The following is a 17,216-nucleotide window of genomic DNA, read 5'->3' as shown; positions in this document are numbered from 1 at the left end:
ACACAGGCTTATTCGTTTGGCATGGAAAGTTCTACAAACAAATAGAGGGAACAGCCATTGGTTCACCACTCTCCCCACCCTTGGCTAATTTCTTTATGGAGACCTTTGAAGAAAAAGCCTTAGCCTCTGCCCACAAAAACCAACCATATGGCTTCACTACTTTGATGATGTGTTCGCTACTTGGCCAAATGGCTCTGTTACACTCCTCTCCTTCTTAACACACTTAAACAACCAACACCCCAGAATCAAGTTCACCCTGGAAAAAGAGGAAAACAACAGCCTCCCTTTCCTAGACACACACTTGTCACCCGCCAGCCTGATGGAACCTTGGTTTTCTCAGTTTATAGAAAACTCACCTACCCATACAGGCAAGTACATTCACCAACAATTTCCCACCCGCACACACACAACAATATGGAGTGGTGAAAACACTACAACAGGGCTAAACTAATCTGTTCCAACGACATGGCCCTAAACACTGAACTAAATCACATCCTCAACACTTTCTCAGCCAATGACTACCCCCCCCCCCCCTCAAAAAAAAAAATCCCATCCTTCACAACAAGGATTACTCTAAATCTATCACCATTCCCTACATCCGAGGCACCTCGAAAAAAATTACCAAAATCTTAAAAAAACATGACTTGACCTCCTGTTACAGACCATACAGAAAATTAGCATCCCTTATCTGCTCCACTAAAGACAACCACTTCCCCTAGACCTACCTGGTGTATACCAGGTCCCTTGCAGCTGTAAACTGTCTTACTTTGGACAAACAGGCAGGACAGCGAATATCAGAATTTCTGAGCACAAGGACTACATCCGTTTTCACAAGTACAGCCATTCTAATCTTGCAGACCATGCTCTGGATACACGCCACAGAATACCATGGAAGAAAGCTACACTAATACACTGTAGCAAATACAAATTCGGAATCAGCCTCAGCCTTAAGAAACTCTCCAGACCTCAACAAATTTCGTTGTATGAGACTGTCCCAAATTTGCGTGGCTTACATCAGCAGACCTTCAAGCTAACGGCCAAGAACACCTACTTAGCCCCCTATTGGGCACTATCAGGACTTTTAGGAGAACAATAGCTTCATCACTTCATTCTCAGTTACTGTGTTGTAGTGCCTACGTGCACGTGCCTTTTTTATAGGTTCCTTTTGAAGATGGCAATGTGATGTTGCCGAAATATTGGAAATATTTATTAAAGTGTAATTTAATTCATATTCGTATCTAAGTTGTCAATTCCTTAAGTGATTTAGTAACAAAATGTAAGTCAGTTAATAAGTTTTTTTTTTTTTTTTTTATTATTATTAGTTATTGTTTCAATGTGGTGTAATACTGTTACAAAGTAAAGATGTGTTTAAAAAAAATTATAAACAGTAATCATAATTATTTTGCAAGCTTTGAAATAGGCATGCAATCAGAGTTGTGACTCATGATATATGTTCTGATGTTCCTTTAACGTTTTGCCTGTCCAGTGCATCATATATGTTACACAGCACTTGCAAAGGATTAAGAGATTAAGATTAAAGTATGGAACACTTTTGCTTCTGATCACAATCTGGATGAGGAATAAATTAAAGATGCCAGAAATTATATTCTTGGTTCAATCCTTTATCCAAGCATAAGCAAACAAAATTTGTGTGTGAAGGAGCGTTACTTCACGAATTTGTGAAGTAACCTCACGACTGGGCTACTTGTGTATAGAGGCTGATGAGTTCATATCACCTGCCTCAGTATCCCATAATGCAAAGCATATTTTCTTATGGACATGTATAATGCTATGCATTGTGGGAACAGCTACTACCCATGCTGGTTTCGACCTTAATCGAGGTCTCATCAGTGGGAGCCAGAACCAGAAGTGATACCAAGGTTGAAGTAATGTAGAAGTCATATTTCATATATAAGTACTCAAAAGTGTCACACCTTATTACTAAGATACTTTGGATTAGAGATAGATGTTAAAAGTTTTTTTACCTTGATTATACAATAAATTAAAGAGGCCAAGAAATTATATTCTTAATTTAATCCTTTATCTAAGTGTAAGCAAAGAAAGTTTGCATGTGAAGTAACTTTATGACTGGACTACTTATATATAAAGACTTCAATTCATTTGCCTTATTATCCCATTATTGAGGAATAATATTTATCGATATTCTCTCTGGACAAACACTTGGTTATATTCTTTTAGTAGTAATGATGATTTTTATTTTGTTTAATTCATCTAAAAGAAAGAAATCAGTATAACAGATAAGGTGAGCTCAGTGTATAAAAATTTTGATAATACCTGTCTGCTATGGATTTTGATAATACCTGTCTGTTACCATACTCCTCTTGTCAGTTACATCTGCATACTTTCTGTGATTTGCATCCTGAAGCTTCAATAAAATGTCCTCAGCACAATGAGGCAGAGTACATCGTCATCGTGCTTCAGATAATGGGCTAGCACTACTCTCTCGGAATCTCAAAAGACTGTCTTACAGTTGTGCATTCTCGAGCACAGTTTTTAGAGATATTCTGAGAACAACTGAAAAGAAATCGTGAGTGTCTGCAAACATCATCATCAAATTCCTGAACATGTACCCTCAAAGGGTGTACAGGATATGACAGTACTACAGGAAAAATTTATACCATTACTAACTTCCTATCTACAGTTTTGACTCCAACATTATCTTATCTTATATTTCTATCTTCTAAAGCACTTTTTATTGTATAAATCCACCTATATCTTGGTCTTCCTCTGGGTCATTTCCCTGCCAACCTGGCAGAGAACGCTTGTTTTGCTAATCTTTCTTCGCCCATTCTGTTTAAGTGACCATAGCACCTGAGATTAGCTCTGCTAATGCATTCCTGGATGCTGACAATGTCAAGTTCTTTCCTAATATTCTCGTTTTTAATATGATATTGCCATTGGTGCCATCTGTTCACGCCTCTAATCTTTCTCAGGACTCTCATATCTGCGGTCTCTAGTCTTCGGTCAAGTATTTTACTTCTGACCCAGCTCTCAGATCCATAAGTTAAAACTGGTTTGAACACTGTCTTGTATACAGCAAATTTAGTGTTTTGACTAATTTCTCTCTCTTATTCCATATAAATTTATTTAGTTGACTTCCTACCACAGAAGCTTTGTTGATTCCGTTGTCTATTTCCATATTTAATTTCCCATTTTCACTAAAAATCGCGCCTGAGTAGATAATATGTTTTACTTGTTCTATAGGTTCTCCATTCACAATGCAGTTGATATGTTCGATGTTTCTGCCAATTTTCATTGTCTTTGTCTTGTTACTGCTGACCCTCATACCATATCTGTTACAACATTTATTCACTTTAGCCATGGAAATCCTGTAGCGGATATATTTAGAAGTTTAACATCATCTGCATAAAGCAAAGAGCTGACATTAACATCTCCAATTTTGATATCAGGTTTAATACCACTTTCCTTCATAATGTGATCCATATAGATGAAACTCAAGATCGAGAACTACGATCTATGAGTTTCAATGCCGAAAAAACTATCGGCAAAGGCAATTCGAAGCAAAGGTGGAGCAAGCTCCCTCACTTTTCTTGATATTCTCTCATAATGTAAAACACAGCTCCTAGGAGATGTAATACTGTCATTACATTATGAGGAGAGGTCACTACCCAGACCGGTTTCAACCTTTTTTGAGGTCTCATCAGTGAGTAGGTAGACCTGGAAGATATCAAAGCTTAGTGAAAAAAACTTACATACCTTCACTATACGAATGCCATAAAGGTGTGCTTATATTTTGTAATTAAAATGAAAAGCCAAAGGGCTAGTTTTCTGGCAACTTAATAGAAATTAAGCGGATAAAAATCCTATGTTGTTATATAGCCAGTAAGTGAAACTCAAGATCGAGAACTATCGTCCAGACATTCTGAACTATGGTGCTTAAAATCACTTAAGATTTTTATACCTCCATACTTGAGCATTTCTGGTCAAATATCATCTGCTCCAGCTGCGTTTCCACATTTCAGGCTTTTGATAGCTTTTTCTACTTCAAATATGGATATGTATGTTCTTGATTGCATGTCTGGTCAATGTTTACCACTGTGTTGTCACTGATTGTTTTAATTAGCAATTTTTCAAAGTAATTACTCCATACATCCAGGATATCTTTTTCACCAGTTTTCATGTCACCTTTATCATCTTTATTTCCTTTTACCACACTATTTCCTCTATTTCTGAGCTTCTTCAACAACCTCCAGAATATCTTTCACTTCTCGATATTTATTTTCTATGTTCTTTCCAAAGTCTTCCCATGACTTTTGTTTAGCTACTTTTACACCGTGTTTAGCTTTCTTACATTTTTCTCTGTATTCTCTAAGAGCACAAGTTGACTTATTTGCCAGGAACTTTTGATATGCTTTCTTCTTTTCCTTCGCTGCTCTTTTACTTCCTGTGTCCACCATGGAGTTCTGATTTTTCTATCGCTGCAGACAACTTCACCACATGCCCCTGTGGATGAATCGGTCAGTGTTTTTTTCAGGACTTGCCACTGAATCTCCAAGGTTTGGTTCCTGTTCTCAAACTCTCATTTTTTCTTCAATAATGTTTGTGTATTGTTTGTTTGTTGTGTGTCTACATTATGTACTGTAATTATTAAGCCACTCCGAATGTAGAACCATCTCCCTGTTTCAAAAAAGCAGGGAGGTAGTTTCACACCAAGAATGGCTTGAAAAAGTTTCAAGATAGTTGAAAAAAAATATACGAATAAATGAAAAAAAAAAAAATAGCTTGAAACCACTTTTTTTCAAAGTGGGTTCAAGCCAGAAGTGGCTTGAAAAAGTTTTCCAAGTATGTTCTCTGTAGCAGGATTTCTGGCATTGTATATTGTTGAAGGAAATTTCTGATTATGTAAAAAATATACAAAAACTGCCTAGCTCTCTCACAGTACTAACATACTATAGGTTTTTACCTTTCATGGGTAGGAGTCAAATGTTAAATTAAATCTTTAAAAAGTCTTTAAATCACAGTTCAACCTCCCACCATGCAAAAAAACTGCTCTCACCCCCTTTGCTCGCACTTCCTTCCCTAACTTCCAGGGATGTTTTGTATAATAATAATGATATATCTTTGCCAGCCTGGTTGACTTAGTGGATAACATTCCAACTCTCCAACCAGCAGGTTGTAGGTTCAAATCCCACCATGGGCATGAGTTTATAAAATCATTCTCTGGATGAACTTGTATAGCTTCTTGAATTTGAAAGAGCTTGTTTGTTTTTAAACTCAAGAAGCTATACAAGCTAAAAAAAAAATTGAAATAATAATAATAATGATAATGTCATATAGAAGAATAACAGAGCCTAAATACCGAGGAAGCAGAAGAAAGTTTCCTTATTTGTGGTATTATTGTTTGAATTTCAATGGGAATTAACATCGTATCCATTAAAACTCAACATACATAATTTAGAGGCAGCCAAATATTAGTCTTTTAATTACTGACATAAGATATTCTTGCAGTAAGGATTTGCGAACCTTTTCCATAGGATTTCAGTCTCGTATTCCTACACGGTGAAGTGTGGGTGTAAGCGGGAGCATGAAATCATGAATTACCAGTGAGATGTATATGAAGAGTTACTTATTTTTTCTACGTGAGTTATGTAAAACAGTTGAACAGTGTAATCTGTAGTGGACAACTGTAGCATTTCCATTTATCCTTCACATTTCCACATTCCTACACTCCATCTTGTATCACCTCTTATGGTTTAAGAAACATTTCTCTGAACTTTGCCCAAAATTAAATAACTCTGTAAAATAAAATAATTAAAAATAAAAATAAAACTCATGAATTACATACTGCATTTTATTGATTTGATTATATTCATTTTATTATAGGTCAGTTTCCTTTTTGATATCACAAAATGTTGACTATATCCTGAATAGTTTAAGTCTGTATCTTCACCACTGTAATTATAATCATCATGCTGCATCAGTGTTACAGGTGATATTACAGTATTCAAGTGAAGATATTTTTCATCTCATTCAAGAACCAGTCCTTAAGGTACACTTTGCAGTTTACTGTATAATTCTTCTTATAACAAGTGATGTATCTCAAATTTTACTACATATATATTAGAGGAGAATAATTCAAATTATATACAGGGTGATCAAAATTAAAATATCCCTGTTTAAGGCATTGTGGAGCACCACCCAGTGATCCAAATGCTGCAGAATTCTTCAGGCATATATTGTGCATCATAAGGAAGCGATATCTGATTTAAAAAAAGATAGAAAGAAAAAATAAAACCCATAATTCATAACCAGAGGCATTGTAAACACCAAATGCATGGAATTTACATATCATACAACTCAGCAGGTGTTAGGAGGGTTTAAAAAGATGGACACGGGATTTTTCCCTTCATTCTGGTTGTTAATATTCCTACAGTGATTGCAGTAACCTTGTCCCAACATGGTTTGCTCATTAAGCTGTACTACCTAAACAATTACATTGTTGTTGCTGCTGTACTCTGTGAATGTTGTCACGTGAACAAATGGCAACAAGGTTCACTGAATGATATATGCACGCAAACACAAGAAAGATATTTAATTAACCAAATATTTCGGTCTGGAAATAGCAGACCATCCTCAGTGGTATTACAAGAACAGTTTTAAAAAAAGTTAGAATACTGACAATAGATCATTAAAAATAGAACACGCCGCATGATGTTATATCACTAAGTATGAAACAGAATATTTTGAAGTAGAGACATGATTGAAAAAAAAAAAAAATTAATGAGTAATCTTGATTAGACTTTCCCAGATTTTTGATATAGATATACAGTCATTACGATTTAGGTTGGGACGATGGAGCAAGGCCTCCACGCTTTCCTTGAATAAACGCTCAAACCTATAACGGGATCTATGCAAGAGGCGAGTCCTGGACCAAAAGATGCCGTGGTCAGTTTCAATCCCGTGTTGAGCCAATCCAGACTTTTCAGGTTTGTTGTGAAGAATGGAGGATTGATGTTCTTGGATTCTTTTTTCGAGAGAACGTCCAGTCTGTCCAAAATAGGAGAGATCACAGTTGCAAGTTTGATAAACTCCAGGAAGAGATAAAGTTGAGTGTTTGTCTTTAGGAGAAGGAAAATGAGAAGACAGTTTGTTAATGGGAGAATACGTAGCTGTTAAATCATATTTCTTTAAAATTCCTGCGATAGGTTCTGAAATACTGGAGATATAAGGAATAGGCACTCGACGTATTGAAACTTTGTTTTGTGGAGGATTATAAGAATTGAGTACTTTTTTTCAGAAAAGCCATTGAGTTTCAAGTGTTGTTGGATAGTAGAAAGTTCTTTCTGTAGATAATCAAAAGTAGAACAATTAGTTTTGGCTCTTTTGATGAGGCATTTTATAATTCCTGTTTTTTGACATGGATGATGGGCTGATTCTTTAAGAATGTAACTTTTCTTGTAATACCACTGAGGATGGTCTGCTATTTCCAGACCGAAATATTTGGTTAATTAAATATCCTTCTTGTGTTTACGTGCATATATCATTCAGTCTTATGTCACAAGTATCCTTAAAACAGCAACAAGGTTCACTATCTCCATGTGCACTGCAACAAATGATTAGTCATTTTGAGGAAACTGGATCGTTGGGAGTTAGACCTCGCAGAGGTCACAAACCAGTCAGTTTACAACAAGGAATGAAGTTGCTACTGCCATTGTGGAGTAGGCCAGCCACAAATAACATGTATAATAACAATAATAACTCCTGCGGTTCATGTGCTGTATCAAAACACATGGATGTGCCTTACACAACTACTATCTGGAAAATTCTATGGATGATTCTGCATTTCTATCAAGACAACCCTGAACATCAGTTGCACCTGCAGGACTTTGAAAGTCTACTGCCATTCATTTTAACATTCCCTGCTCTAGCGGATTAGTTGCTGTATGGCTATAGATGATTTTGTGTGGGAAATGAGGCTCACTTTCACCTAAATGGAGCTGCGAAGATCCACAATTGCCTAGTATGGATTACTCAAAACCTGCATGCAATCCAACAAATTCCTTTGCATTCACCCATAGTTACTGTCTGGTACAGGTTTACAGCTTCATTTATCATAGGACCATTCTTCTTTGAGGGCATTCACCATTCAGGTCCTGTGACCTGCTCAGTTATTGCAGAGGGGTATCACAATACGATAAACAATTTTGTTGTGACACAGCAACAGCAGTGGTGCATAGATTCATTCATTTTCATGCAAGATGGGACCCATCTGCACATCAATCAGTTTGTACACAATGTTCTTCGAGAACTTTTCACAGAAGCCAGAGTGATCAGCCATGAGTTTCTCACTACATTGCCACCACATTCACCTGATCTGATCCTCTATGACTTCTGGCTCTGGAGATTTCTCAAAGACAGGATTTATTGGGATCATCCTAATAATTTACCAGTGCTTGAAAAGGCAGTATAACACAGCATATGCACAACATCAGTCCTGACCAGCCGCATTCTGACGTTGAATGCACTGTGCAAAGAATGCAGTTTGTGGTATATTGGTAAGTGCAGTACATCGAACAGTACAGCTCCTGAATTCCTAATAGAAGTGAATAAAAATGTGTTAATTATTCTTGTGTTGCTTTTCTTCTTACACACACAGAAAAATTACTGCAGCTGCTTTTGGTGCATCATACAGCATCCCTGGTTGTGAGTTTTGGATCTACTTTTGTATTAACTCAGATTTTGCTTCTGCATGATGCACGAGATTTGCAGCATTTGGATCGCTGGGTGGCTCTCGACAGTCTTAAACAGGGATATTTTGATAACTCTGTATATATATATATATATATATATATACATATATATATATGTATTTATGTATAAAACTGTATTTGTATAACCAGTCTGTAACAAACAAGTTTGTATGTTTTTATTTATAATGACCCCACACATCAAGGAGAAAGAAGTGATCTATTAGAGGTTTGTAAAAAAGTTGGGGATTGTAATTATTGGAAAAAACAGTATGAGGGAGACCTTTTGAAAGAACAGAAGTGGATATTATTATTACTGGTAATCTCCATGGAGTCAACAACCTCATTGTAGGCGACCCACTCAACTAGCAACATGTCTATCATAATGAGCTTTGAAGTTATTTACACCACCTGCATTCACAATGCACTCCAGCAGTGCATTCCACTCATCAACTACTCTTCACACCATTCTTCACCACATCTTTATATAACTGCAGGGATGGCCTCTCGTTCTTCCAATCTGAACATCCACTGTTTTTATAATTCCTTCTGTATTAATCTGATAAAATCCTTAATTAACTTGAAGGTTTCTATCATATCTCCTCGTTTCCTCCTATCTACCAACCTCTGTAATCCACAATCCCTCAAATGCTCTTCGTAACCAACACTCCAGAGTCCTGATATCACTTTGGTCATGCATCTTTGGACCCTCTCTAGTGCTTCTACATCACAATGAAAACCAGCTGACCAAATCTGAGCACAATCATCCATTTGTGGTCTGACCTATGTATAGAGGCACCACCATTACCACCCCTTATCCCTACATGTTAATGTACTTTTTATCATAACAGCAATGTAATAAGCAGTCATTGCACCACTTGCAATGTGCCATCGGAATTTCAGTCCACTGTCACCATCACTCCAAAATCCCAAATCTCATCCTCATCCTGAAGTACAGCTTCAGTACATTGCCTTATATCTCTGTATCCCAAATAGTAACACCTTGCATTTATTAATATTAAAACTGCAACCCTACTCATTTGTCTATTCAAATCTTCCTGTAGAGTAGTGTTTCTCAACCTTCTTTTATGTGTGTCCCATTTTTTAATATTAGTTTTTGTGTGTTTTGTTTTGTGTTTACTTCATCAAATCTTTTGAAAATTGTATGGATCTGGCATCACTGCACAGACCATTAAATCGTATCCGCCTTTCGGAAGCATTCGCAGTTTCATCACGGGAAGTCTCAAATGTTCTGAAATTTTCTGCGAGTATAAATAAGGCTTGAAATGGCAAGATGGCAGTTACACTGCAACAGTGACCAACGGTGAGAAGTGGATGATCAATGTTATTTTACTCCTATCCACAACAACTGTGATACACAGTATAAAAACAATCTTTTCGAGTGTAGAAAAATTGATTAATTTTTAATTGGATATAAGCATTACTATTTTATTGCAAGACAAGATGGTCATCACAGGGAAAATGTTTACAAATTATGAGACGAAATAGCAATCTTCTTTAAAGAGGAAAATCACGAAGAAGCAGAAAAGTTTAGAGACCACTTATTTGTGATGAAATAGAGCTATTTGGTGGACATATTCCAGAAACTAAATATATTAAACCCTCAACTCCAAGGAAAAAATACACATACTTTAGAGATGGGTGACAAAGTTATTGCTTTTTGTAAAAAAACTAGAGTTATAGAACAAAAAGGTAAAGCAACAAAACTTAGAAATCTTTCCAAACGTGGATGAATTTATCAAAATCTACAAGGCAGAAAAGTGACACATCAAAGTTTTATTTTCAACTATTGAAAATCATTTAACAATGTTGACAAAGAATTTTAGAAGCTATTTTATAACCGACAACAACATAATGGCAATGTACGAATGGGTTAGAAACCCATTTGAAATTACCCCTGAAGGTTCCGCAATTAAAGAAGAGGAACAATTTATAGACTTCACGTGAAGTGGCGAAACCGAAAGACAATTTGCATCTAAATTACTGTTTGAATTGTAGACCAGTGTTCATGGTGAATTTTCTGCACTAAAGTCAAGAGCTTTTCGTGCAGTTTTACCATTTCCAACATCGTATCTTTGTGAAAGCAGGTTTTCTGCAGTGGCTGCCTTAAAAACAAAATATAGATCTCAGTTAAATAGAAAAAGAGAACTAAGAGTGTCAATTTCCAATGTATCACCATCATATGAAAAGCTTTACTCTGCAACACAGGCCCAAGTAAGCCATTAATTTTTAGATTCATTGTTATTGTTTAGTTTTAATTAGTTGCTCAGTATATTTTGCAATATTGATATGTTCCCATAAACATAACTAGTTTATTCAATACAGTGGATTTTATTTTCAGAGTGTATTTTATGTTTTTCTTTTCATATTGTTTTTGTGTCAATAAATAGTTTTATTAAATTCTTTTGTTTCAGAAACGTAGTTTTTCCTTTGATTTTCACTTTCTTTGCCCCCCCCCCTCCCTTTAGGTATTTCATGCCCTCTTTGGGGTGCACCCTCATAGGTTGAAATCACTACTTAGAGAATTAACATCAGCACTACTCTTGATAATTCTATCTAAATTTGCATTATCAGAAAACATTTGAAGATCTCCAGTCAGTTCAAATGATTCTCCCTTATCCAACACATTCTTCACCTTATCATAAAACATAACCATGCTAAAACAAGACTTGCCCTTCACAAACCTATACTGACTATCATAGAGAATCTTATGTCCATAAACCTAATATTGTATTCTATTTCTAATCAATTTTTCAACACCTGGATCACAACTCCAGATATACAGACAGGTGTATGGAAACTTCTGTTCTCAAACCATGCTTCTTTTGCCTTCTTTCTACTCTGTAGGAACCTTCCCCATTGCAAGAATTTCATTAAATAACCAAGTCAGGGGCGTGGCAAACTCTTTTGCATTCTTTAAAAATACATGGTGATATGTAGTTATATAAGTCATTCATTCCCACAGTGCTATTAACATCTAATTCAAGCAACACTTGAGATACTTCTGATTCTCATCATCATCATCAAATTCCTGCCATGTGCCCTCAAGGGCTGTACAGGATATGATAGTACTACATGAAAAATTTACATCATTACTAACTTCCTATCTACAATTTTCCACCAAATCAGTCTTTTACTTGTCAAGACTCAAACATTACTAGATCCTATATTTCTATTGTCTAAGGCACTTTGTACCGTATCAATCCACCTATATCTTGGTCTTCCTCTAAGTCGTTTTTCTGCCAACTTGGCAGAGAACGCTTGTTTTGCTAATCTTTCCTCGCCCATTCTGTTTAAGTAACCATACCACCTGAGATTAGCTCTGCAAACGCATTCCTGGATGCTGACAATGTCAAGTTCTTTCCTAATATTCTCGTTTTTAATATGATATTGCCATTGATGCCATCTGTTCATGCCTCTAATCTTTCTCAGGACTCTCATATCTGAGGTCTCTAGTCTTTGGTCAAGTGTTTTACTTCTGACCCAGCTCTCAGATCCATAAGTTAAAACTGGTTTGAACACTGTCTTGTATACAGCTAATTTAGTGTTCCGACTAATTTCTCTCTTATTCCATATGAATTTATTCAATTGACTTCCTACCATACCAGCTTTGTTCATTCTGTTGTCTATTTCTATATTTAATTTACCATCTTCACTGAAAATCATGCCTAACTAGCTGAAATGTTTTACTTGTTCCACAGGTTCTCCATTCACAACACAGTTGACATTTTCAATGATTCTGCCTATTTTCATTGTCTTTGTCTTTTTATTGCTGACCTTCATACCATATCTATTACAACAATTATTCAATTTAGTCAGAGAATCTTGCAGACTTGTAGCGGATTTATTGATAAGTATAACATCGTCTGCATAACACAAAGAGCTGACATTAACATCTCCAATTTTGATATCGTTTAATAATACTTTCATGCATAATGTGATCCATATAGATAATGAATAACAAAGGGGATAACGTACATCCTTGTCTCACACCAGATTTAACATTAAACCATCTTCCTATACTTCCTTCAATTCTAACTGCTGACTTACAACTCAAATAAAGACTAAGTATTGCTTGATATAATGCCCCATTGACACCATATAGCTGTAGCATATTGAATAACTTCTCTCTTGGCACTTTGTCATATGCCTTTTCCAAATCGACAAAACTTAAATACGGCTCTTTGTTATATTCCCATGATTTCTAAACTATTTGTTGTAAAGTGAAGAGCTGATCCTGATAGCCTCTATTTGACCTGAATCCACCTTGTTCTTCACCAAGCTTTTTTTCCACAATTCTTCTCAACCGTTTCTCAAGTACACTTGCATATATCTTACCAGGAACACTCAATAGGGATATACCTTTGTAATTCTCACATTCAGTATTATTTCCCTTTTTATATATAGGTACTATGAGAGCTCTACTCCAATCATTGGGAATTCATCCCTCTGTCCAGGCATTCTGAACTATGCAGTGCAGCCACTGTTAGACTTTTATACCAACATACTTCAGCATTTCTGGTCGAATATCGTCTACTCCTGCTGCCTTTCCACATTCCTGTTCTCCGGTTCCTGTCCCAAACTCTTTCATTTTTCCTTCAATACTCTTTGTGTATTTTAGTCTACAGTTCACATCTGAGAGCTGCTCAACTTTTATTTGCTTTAAAATTTTCTTACATGTCATTCTTTTCGATATGAAATTTAATTTTATCCTGCTCAAGACTAAGCCTTTGATGGCTTTTTCTACTTCAAGTATGGATATGTATTCCTGATTGCATGCCTGGTCAGTGTTTTTTATCACTGTGCTGTCATCACTGCTTGTTTCATTTTGAAGTAATTACTCCATACATCAAGGATATCTTTTTCTCCTGTTTTCGTTTCACCTTTATCATCTCTAACTACTTTTACAGCACTCTTTCCTCCATTCCTAAGCTTCTTCAACAACCTCCAGAATATTTTGCCACCTTCTTGATATTTATTTTCTATGTTCTTGCCAAAAGTCCTCCCATGACGTTTGTTTAGCTAATTTTACACACTGTTTAGCTTTCTTACATTTGTCTCTGTATTCTGTAAGAGTAAAAGCTGACTTATTTGCCAGAAACGTTTGATATGCTTTCTTCTTTTCCTTCACTGCCTCTTTAACATACTGTGTCCACCATGGAGTTCTAATTTTTCTATCTTTGCAGACAACTTCACCACATGCCTCTCTAGCTGAATCAATGAGGGTTTTCTTCAAGGCTTCCCACTGAATCTCCAAGGTTTGGTTCCTGTTCTCAAACTCTTTCATTTTTCCTTCAATAATCTTTGTGTATTTTAGTCTACAGTTCACATCTGAGAGCTGCTCAACTTTTATTCACTTTAGAATTTTCTTACATGTCATTCTTTTCAATATGAAATTCAATTTTATTCTACTCAAGACTAAATAGTGATCACTTCCAATTTCAAATCCTCTGTACACTCTGGTGTCCTGCACCAAGGAGAAAACATCACTATCAACAATAACATAGTCAGTGAGAGTTTTCTTATTCCTTGCTTCATCTCTCCATGTGAATTTGTGCACATTTTTATGTTGGAACATGGTGTTAGTAATAACCAGTCCCTGTCCTGGGCAGAAATCCAACAGGTATTTGCCATTATTATTAGCTTTGCTCTTTTCTCCAAATTTTCCCAAAACATTTTTGTATGTCTGACAATCAGTTCCTACTCTGCTATTTAGATACGCAATAAGGACCAAGTTTTCCTCTTTCATTGTGTCAGTAGCTTTCTCTTGAGCCTCAAAAAATTCCTCCATTCTACCTTAGTAAAATCTTCTGTGGGGGCCATAGGCACAAATAAGTCTCATTGTCCAGTTCCCCATTCTGATATTTGCCCAAATCACTCTACTTGACACTGCCTGCCATTCAAGATGAGCCTCATATTTTGTGTTGAATACTATGGCTACTCCTTCTTTTCCTTGATTGTCATTGCCTGAATATAACATTTTGTATTTATTGCTCAGAAATATCTCACCAGTTTTTGTCTTTTTTGTTTCAGTCACCCCTATTATGTCGATCTGGTACTTATCTAATTCCTCAGCTAGCTGCATTTCTTTGCCATTCAGGCTTCTTATGTTGATAGTACTGATCTTTAACTCTTCTGATGTTGAGTTGGGGTGTGTTTTCAGATTTGTTCCAGTAGCTGACTTTTCGCTGTTCGCCCTGGTTCCCTGGTGAAAACAACAGGAGCCTTGTTTAACCGGGCGATGCCCCAGCCGGCATGAAATTTTGTCATGTTGTACCATCATTTTGTGTTTTGGTTTAACCAATAGGAATTCAATTTGGTCGACTAAATCCAAAATTGCCAGCCCATCCTCGTTCGTTCAGTATCAAGATAGATACCCAACAGGGTGTTCCACAAGAAGGTGATGTTTGGATATTAGGTCAGAAGCCCTGGTCGGTTCTCCGCATTCCTTTAAAGGCTATGTGGAGGTCTCCTGTCAGTTATACAGCTTTGACCCTTATGCACCCCACTTCTGATTCTTTCACCTTTAATTCTCCTAATCCTTGCCTTCCTTCTACATGTTGCACAACATCCTTCACACTACTATGATATAGACTGATGGCATGTTTGTTAAATAATTCCACATCATTTGCTATGGTTACTCTGCTACAATAACTGTCCACCAGTGTCAACCTGCCATAATTATTTTTCCTCTTGCTTGCCACATAGCAGAAAAATTCCCTTGGATTAGCTTTGACCTGACTTGTAAATCTCCTGTCATATTCTACTTTTTCATTTTTAACCATGCTTGTCACTTTTCTGGCCCTCACTTTATATTCTTCATGCATTGGTACAATAGTTTGGTGGCTCACTTATATCTCACTTTTTAGTTACAGGCTGGATAAAAGCTTGCTTCCATTTTGTTGAGTAGATGCTATATGAATATGACAGCTTATGTAATTCAGAACTTTTTGTGTAATGAGAGTAAGTGATATTTGTAAGATGTTCCTGATTCATACGGATTGTAATGGACAACACTAAGGAGCTACTGACTCATGTATTATTAGGTATTATAATGTTATTGAGCAGTTCTCAGTATACATAAAGTACAGTGTGAAGTTATTTCACATACAGGCTTGTTGTTTATTAGTATTAGAATAAAACCAGCTGCATGCTATCATCAGCAGTGATGGTACAAAAGTTAGTTTAAGTCTACCTGCTATGTTCAATAATTCTTTCATTAACTGCATCCTGTTTTTTTTTTTTTTAATCTGAATCTCACCCACAAAAGGTTGTAAAGCTGTCAGATATAGGTACACCATAAGTGAGCTAAGAGTTACTTAAAGTTATGTTCTTCTAGAGTACCCAAACAAAGAACTTTTTCAGGTCATGTCCAACATCTAATTAACAAGGTTACAGCTGGTGATGAAATTCATCTACACTTAGACATTCACAAACATCATTCCGGACTCAAACTCATGGACTACTGACTGAAAAACAGAATTGGTAACAGTTTAGTGAGATAAGGACTTCATAATTGCATTATTTATCATTTACCAAAATACTTTTGTCTCTACATTTAGTGAATTATAAATTACTGTTCTGTTAGCAATGATTTCATCAACATTGAACTTATTTTCATTATTTCTTTGCAAATGGAATAATTTTCCTTTAATTTTCCCTCTCATTTTTCATATTTCAAGTTAAAAATATTCACTAGAGTTTGGGGATACATGGCAGCCAAGACATCTTTTTTGGGGATTTTAATATGTGAGATTTATTTTTGTGCCATATGGACAGTTGACCCTTGAACAACATGGGGGTTAGGGGCACCATTCATTGTTCAAAATGTTGCATATAGTGCTGCATATTGCCAGCCAGGTTGGCCGAGTGGTTAACTTATCTGCTCTCCAGCCAAAAGGCTGTGGGTTCGAATTGTACTATGGGTATGGATGTTGTGATTGTCTGTGAAAATACTAGCGGTTGTAGAGTAGGTATCCTCCCTCGATGAGTCTTTGGACTCCCTGGAAGTGTCACGTAATAATAATAATAATAATTTTCCACTCTCCAAAAACTTCACTACTAATAGGCTACTGTTGACCAGAAGCCTTACCAATAGCACACACAGTCAATTAACACATATTTTTTATGATGTGTATGTATATATATATATGATATTCTTACAATAAAGTAAGCTAGAGAAAAGAAAATGTTATTAAAGAAAATCATAAGAAAGTGAAAATACATTTAGAGTACTGTACTGTATTTATCGATACTGTAAGTTTATGTCGTCTGTTTACAAGATGAATCGTATGTCTCAGTACCTACATCAGTATTGTCTTGTGTTTTGTATCATATAAGTGCTGTAGATATTATACATTACTATGTGTATAACATCTATACATATAATGTGATAACGTGAAAAAGAAATTATTCATATTTATTTACAAATATAACAATTCATGCATTGATAACGAAGCAGCAGCA

At 36.0% G+C, this 17,216-nt stretch overlaps 1 protein-coding gene across 6 annotated transcripts in view; it reads left to right on the top strand.

Annotated features, from left to right (window-relative positions):
* Nucleotides 1-17,216, top strand: part of Tti1 (Telo2 interacting protein 1) — a 729,405-nt gene that overhangs the window by 452,342 nt on the left and 259,847 nt on the right. For all 6 annotated transcript variants that reach the window (XM_090394772.1, XM_090394775.1, XM_090394771.1 and 3 more), the window contains one exon: nt 5,866-6,031. In XM_090394772.1, the coding sequence (XP_090250898.1) occupies nt 5,866-6,031 (166 nt within the window). The remainder of the gene's footprint in view (nt 1-5,865; nt 6,032-17,216) is intronic.

This window comes from Typopeltis vanoorti, chromosome 6 (assembly GCF_054136105.1).
Source record: "Typopeltis vanoorti isolate ZY-2024b chromosome 6, IOZ_Tvanoo_1.0, whole genome shotgun sequence".
Lineage (NCBI taxonomy): Eukaryota > Metazoa > Arthropoda > Arachnida > Uropygi > Thelyphonidae > Typopeltis > Typopeltis vanoorti.
This window is presented reverse-complemented; position numbering and strand designations above follow the sequence as displayed.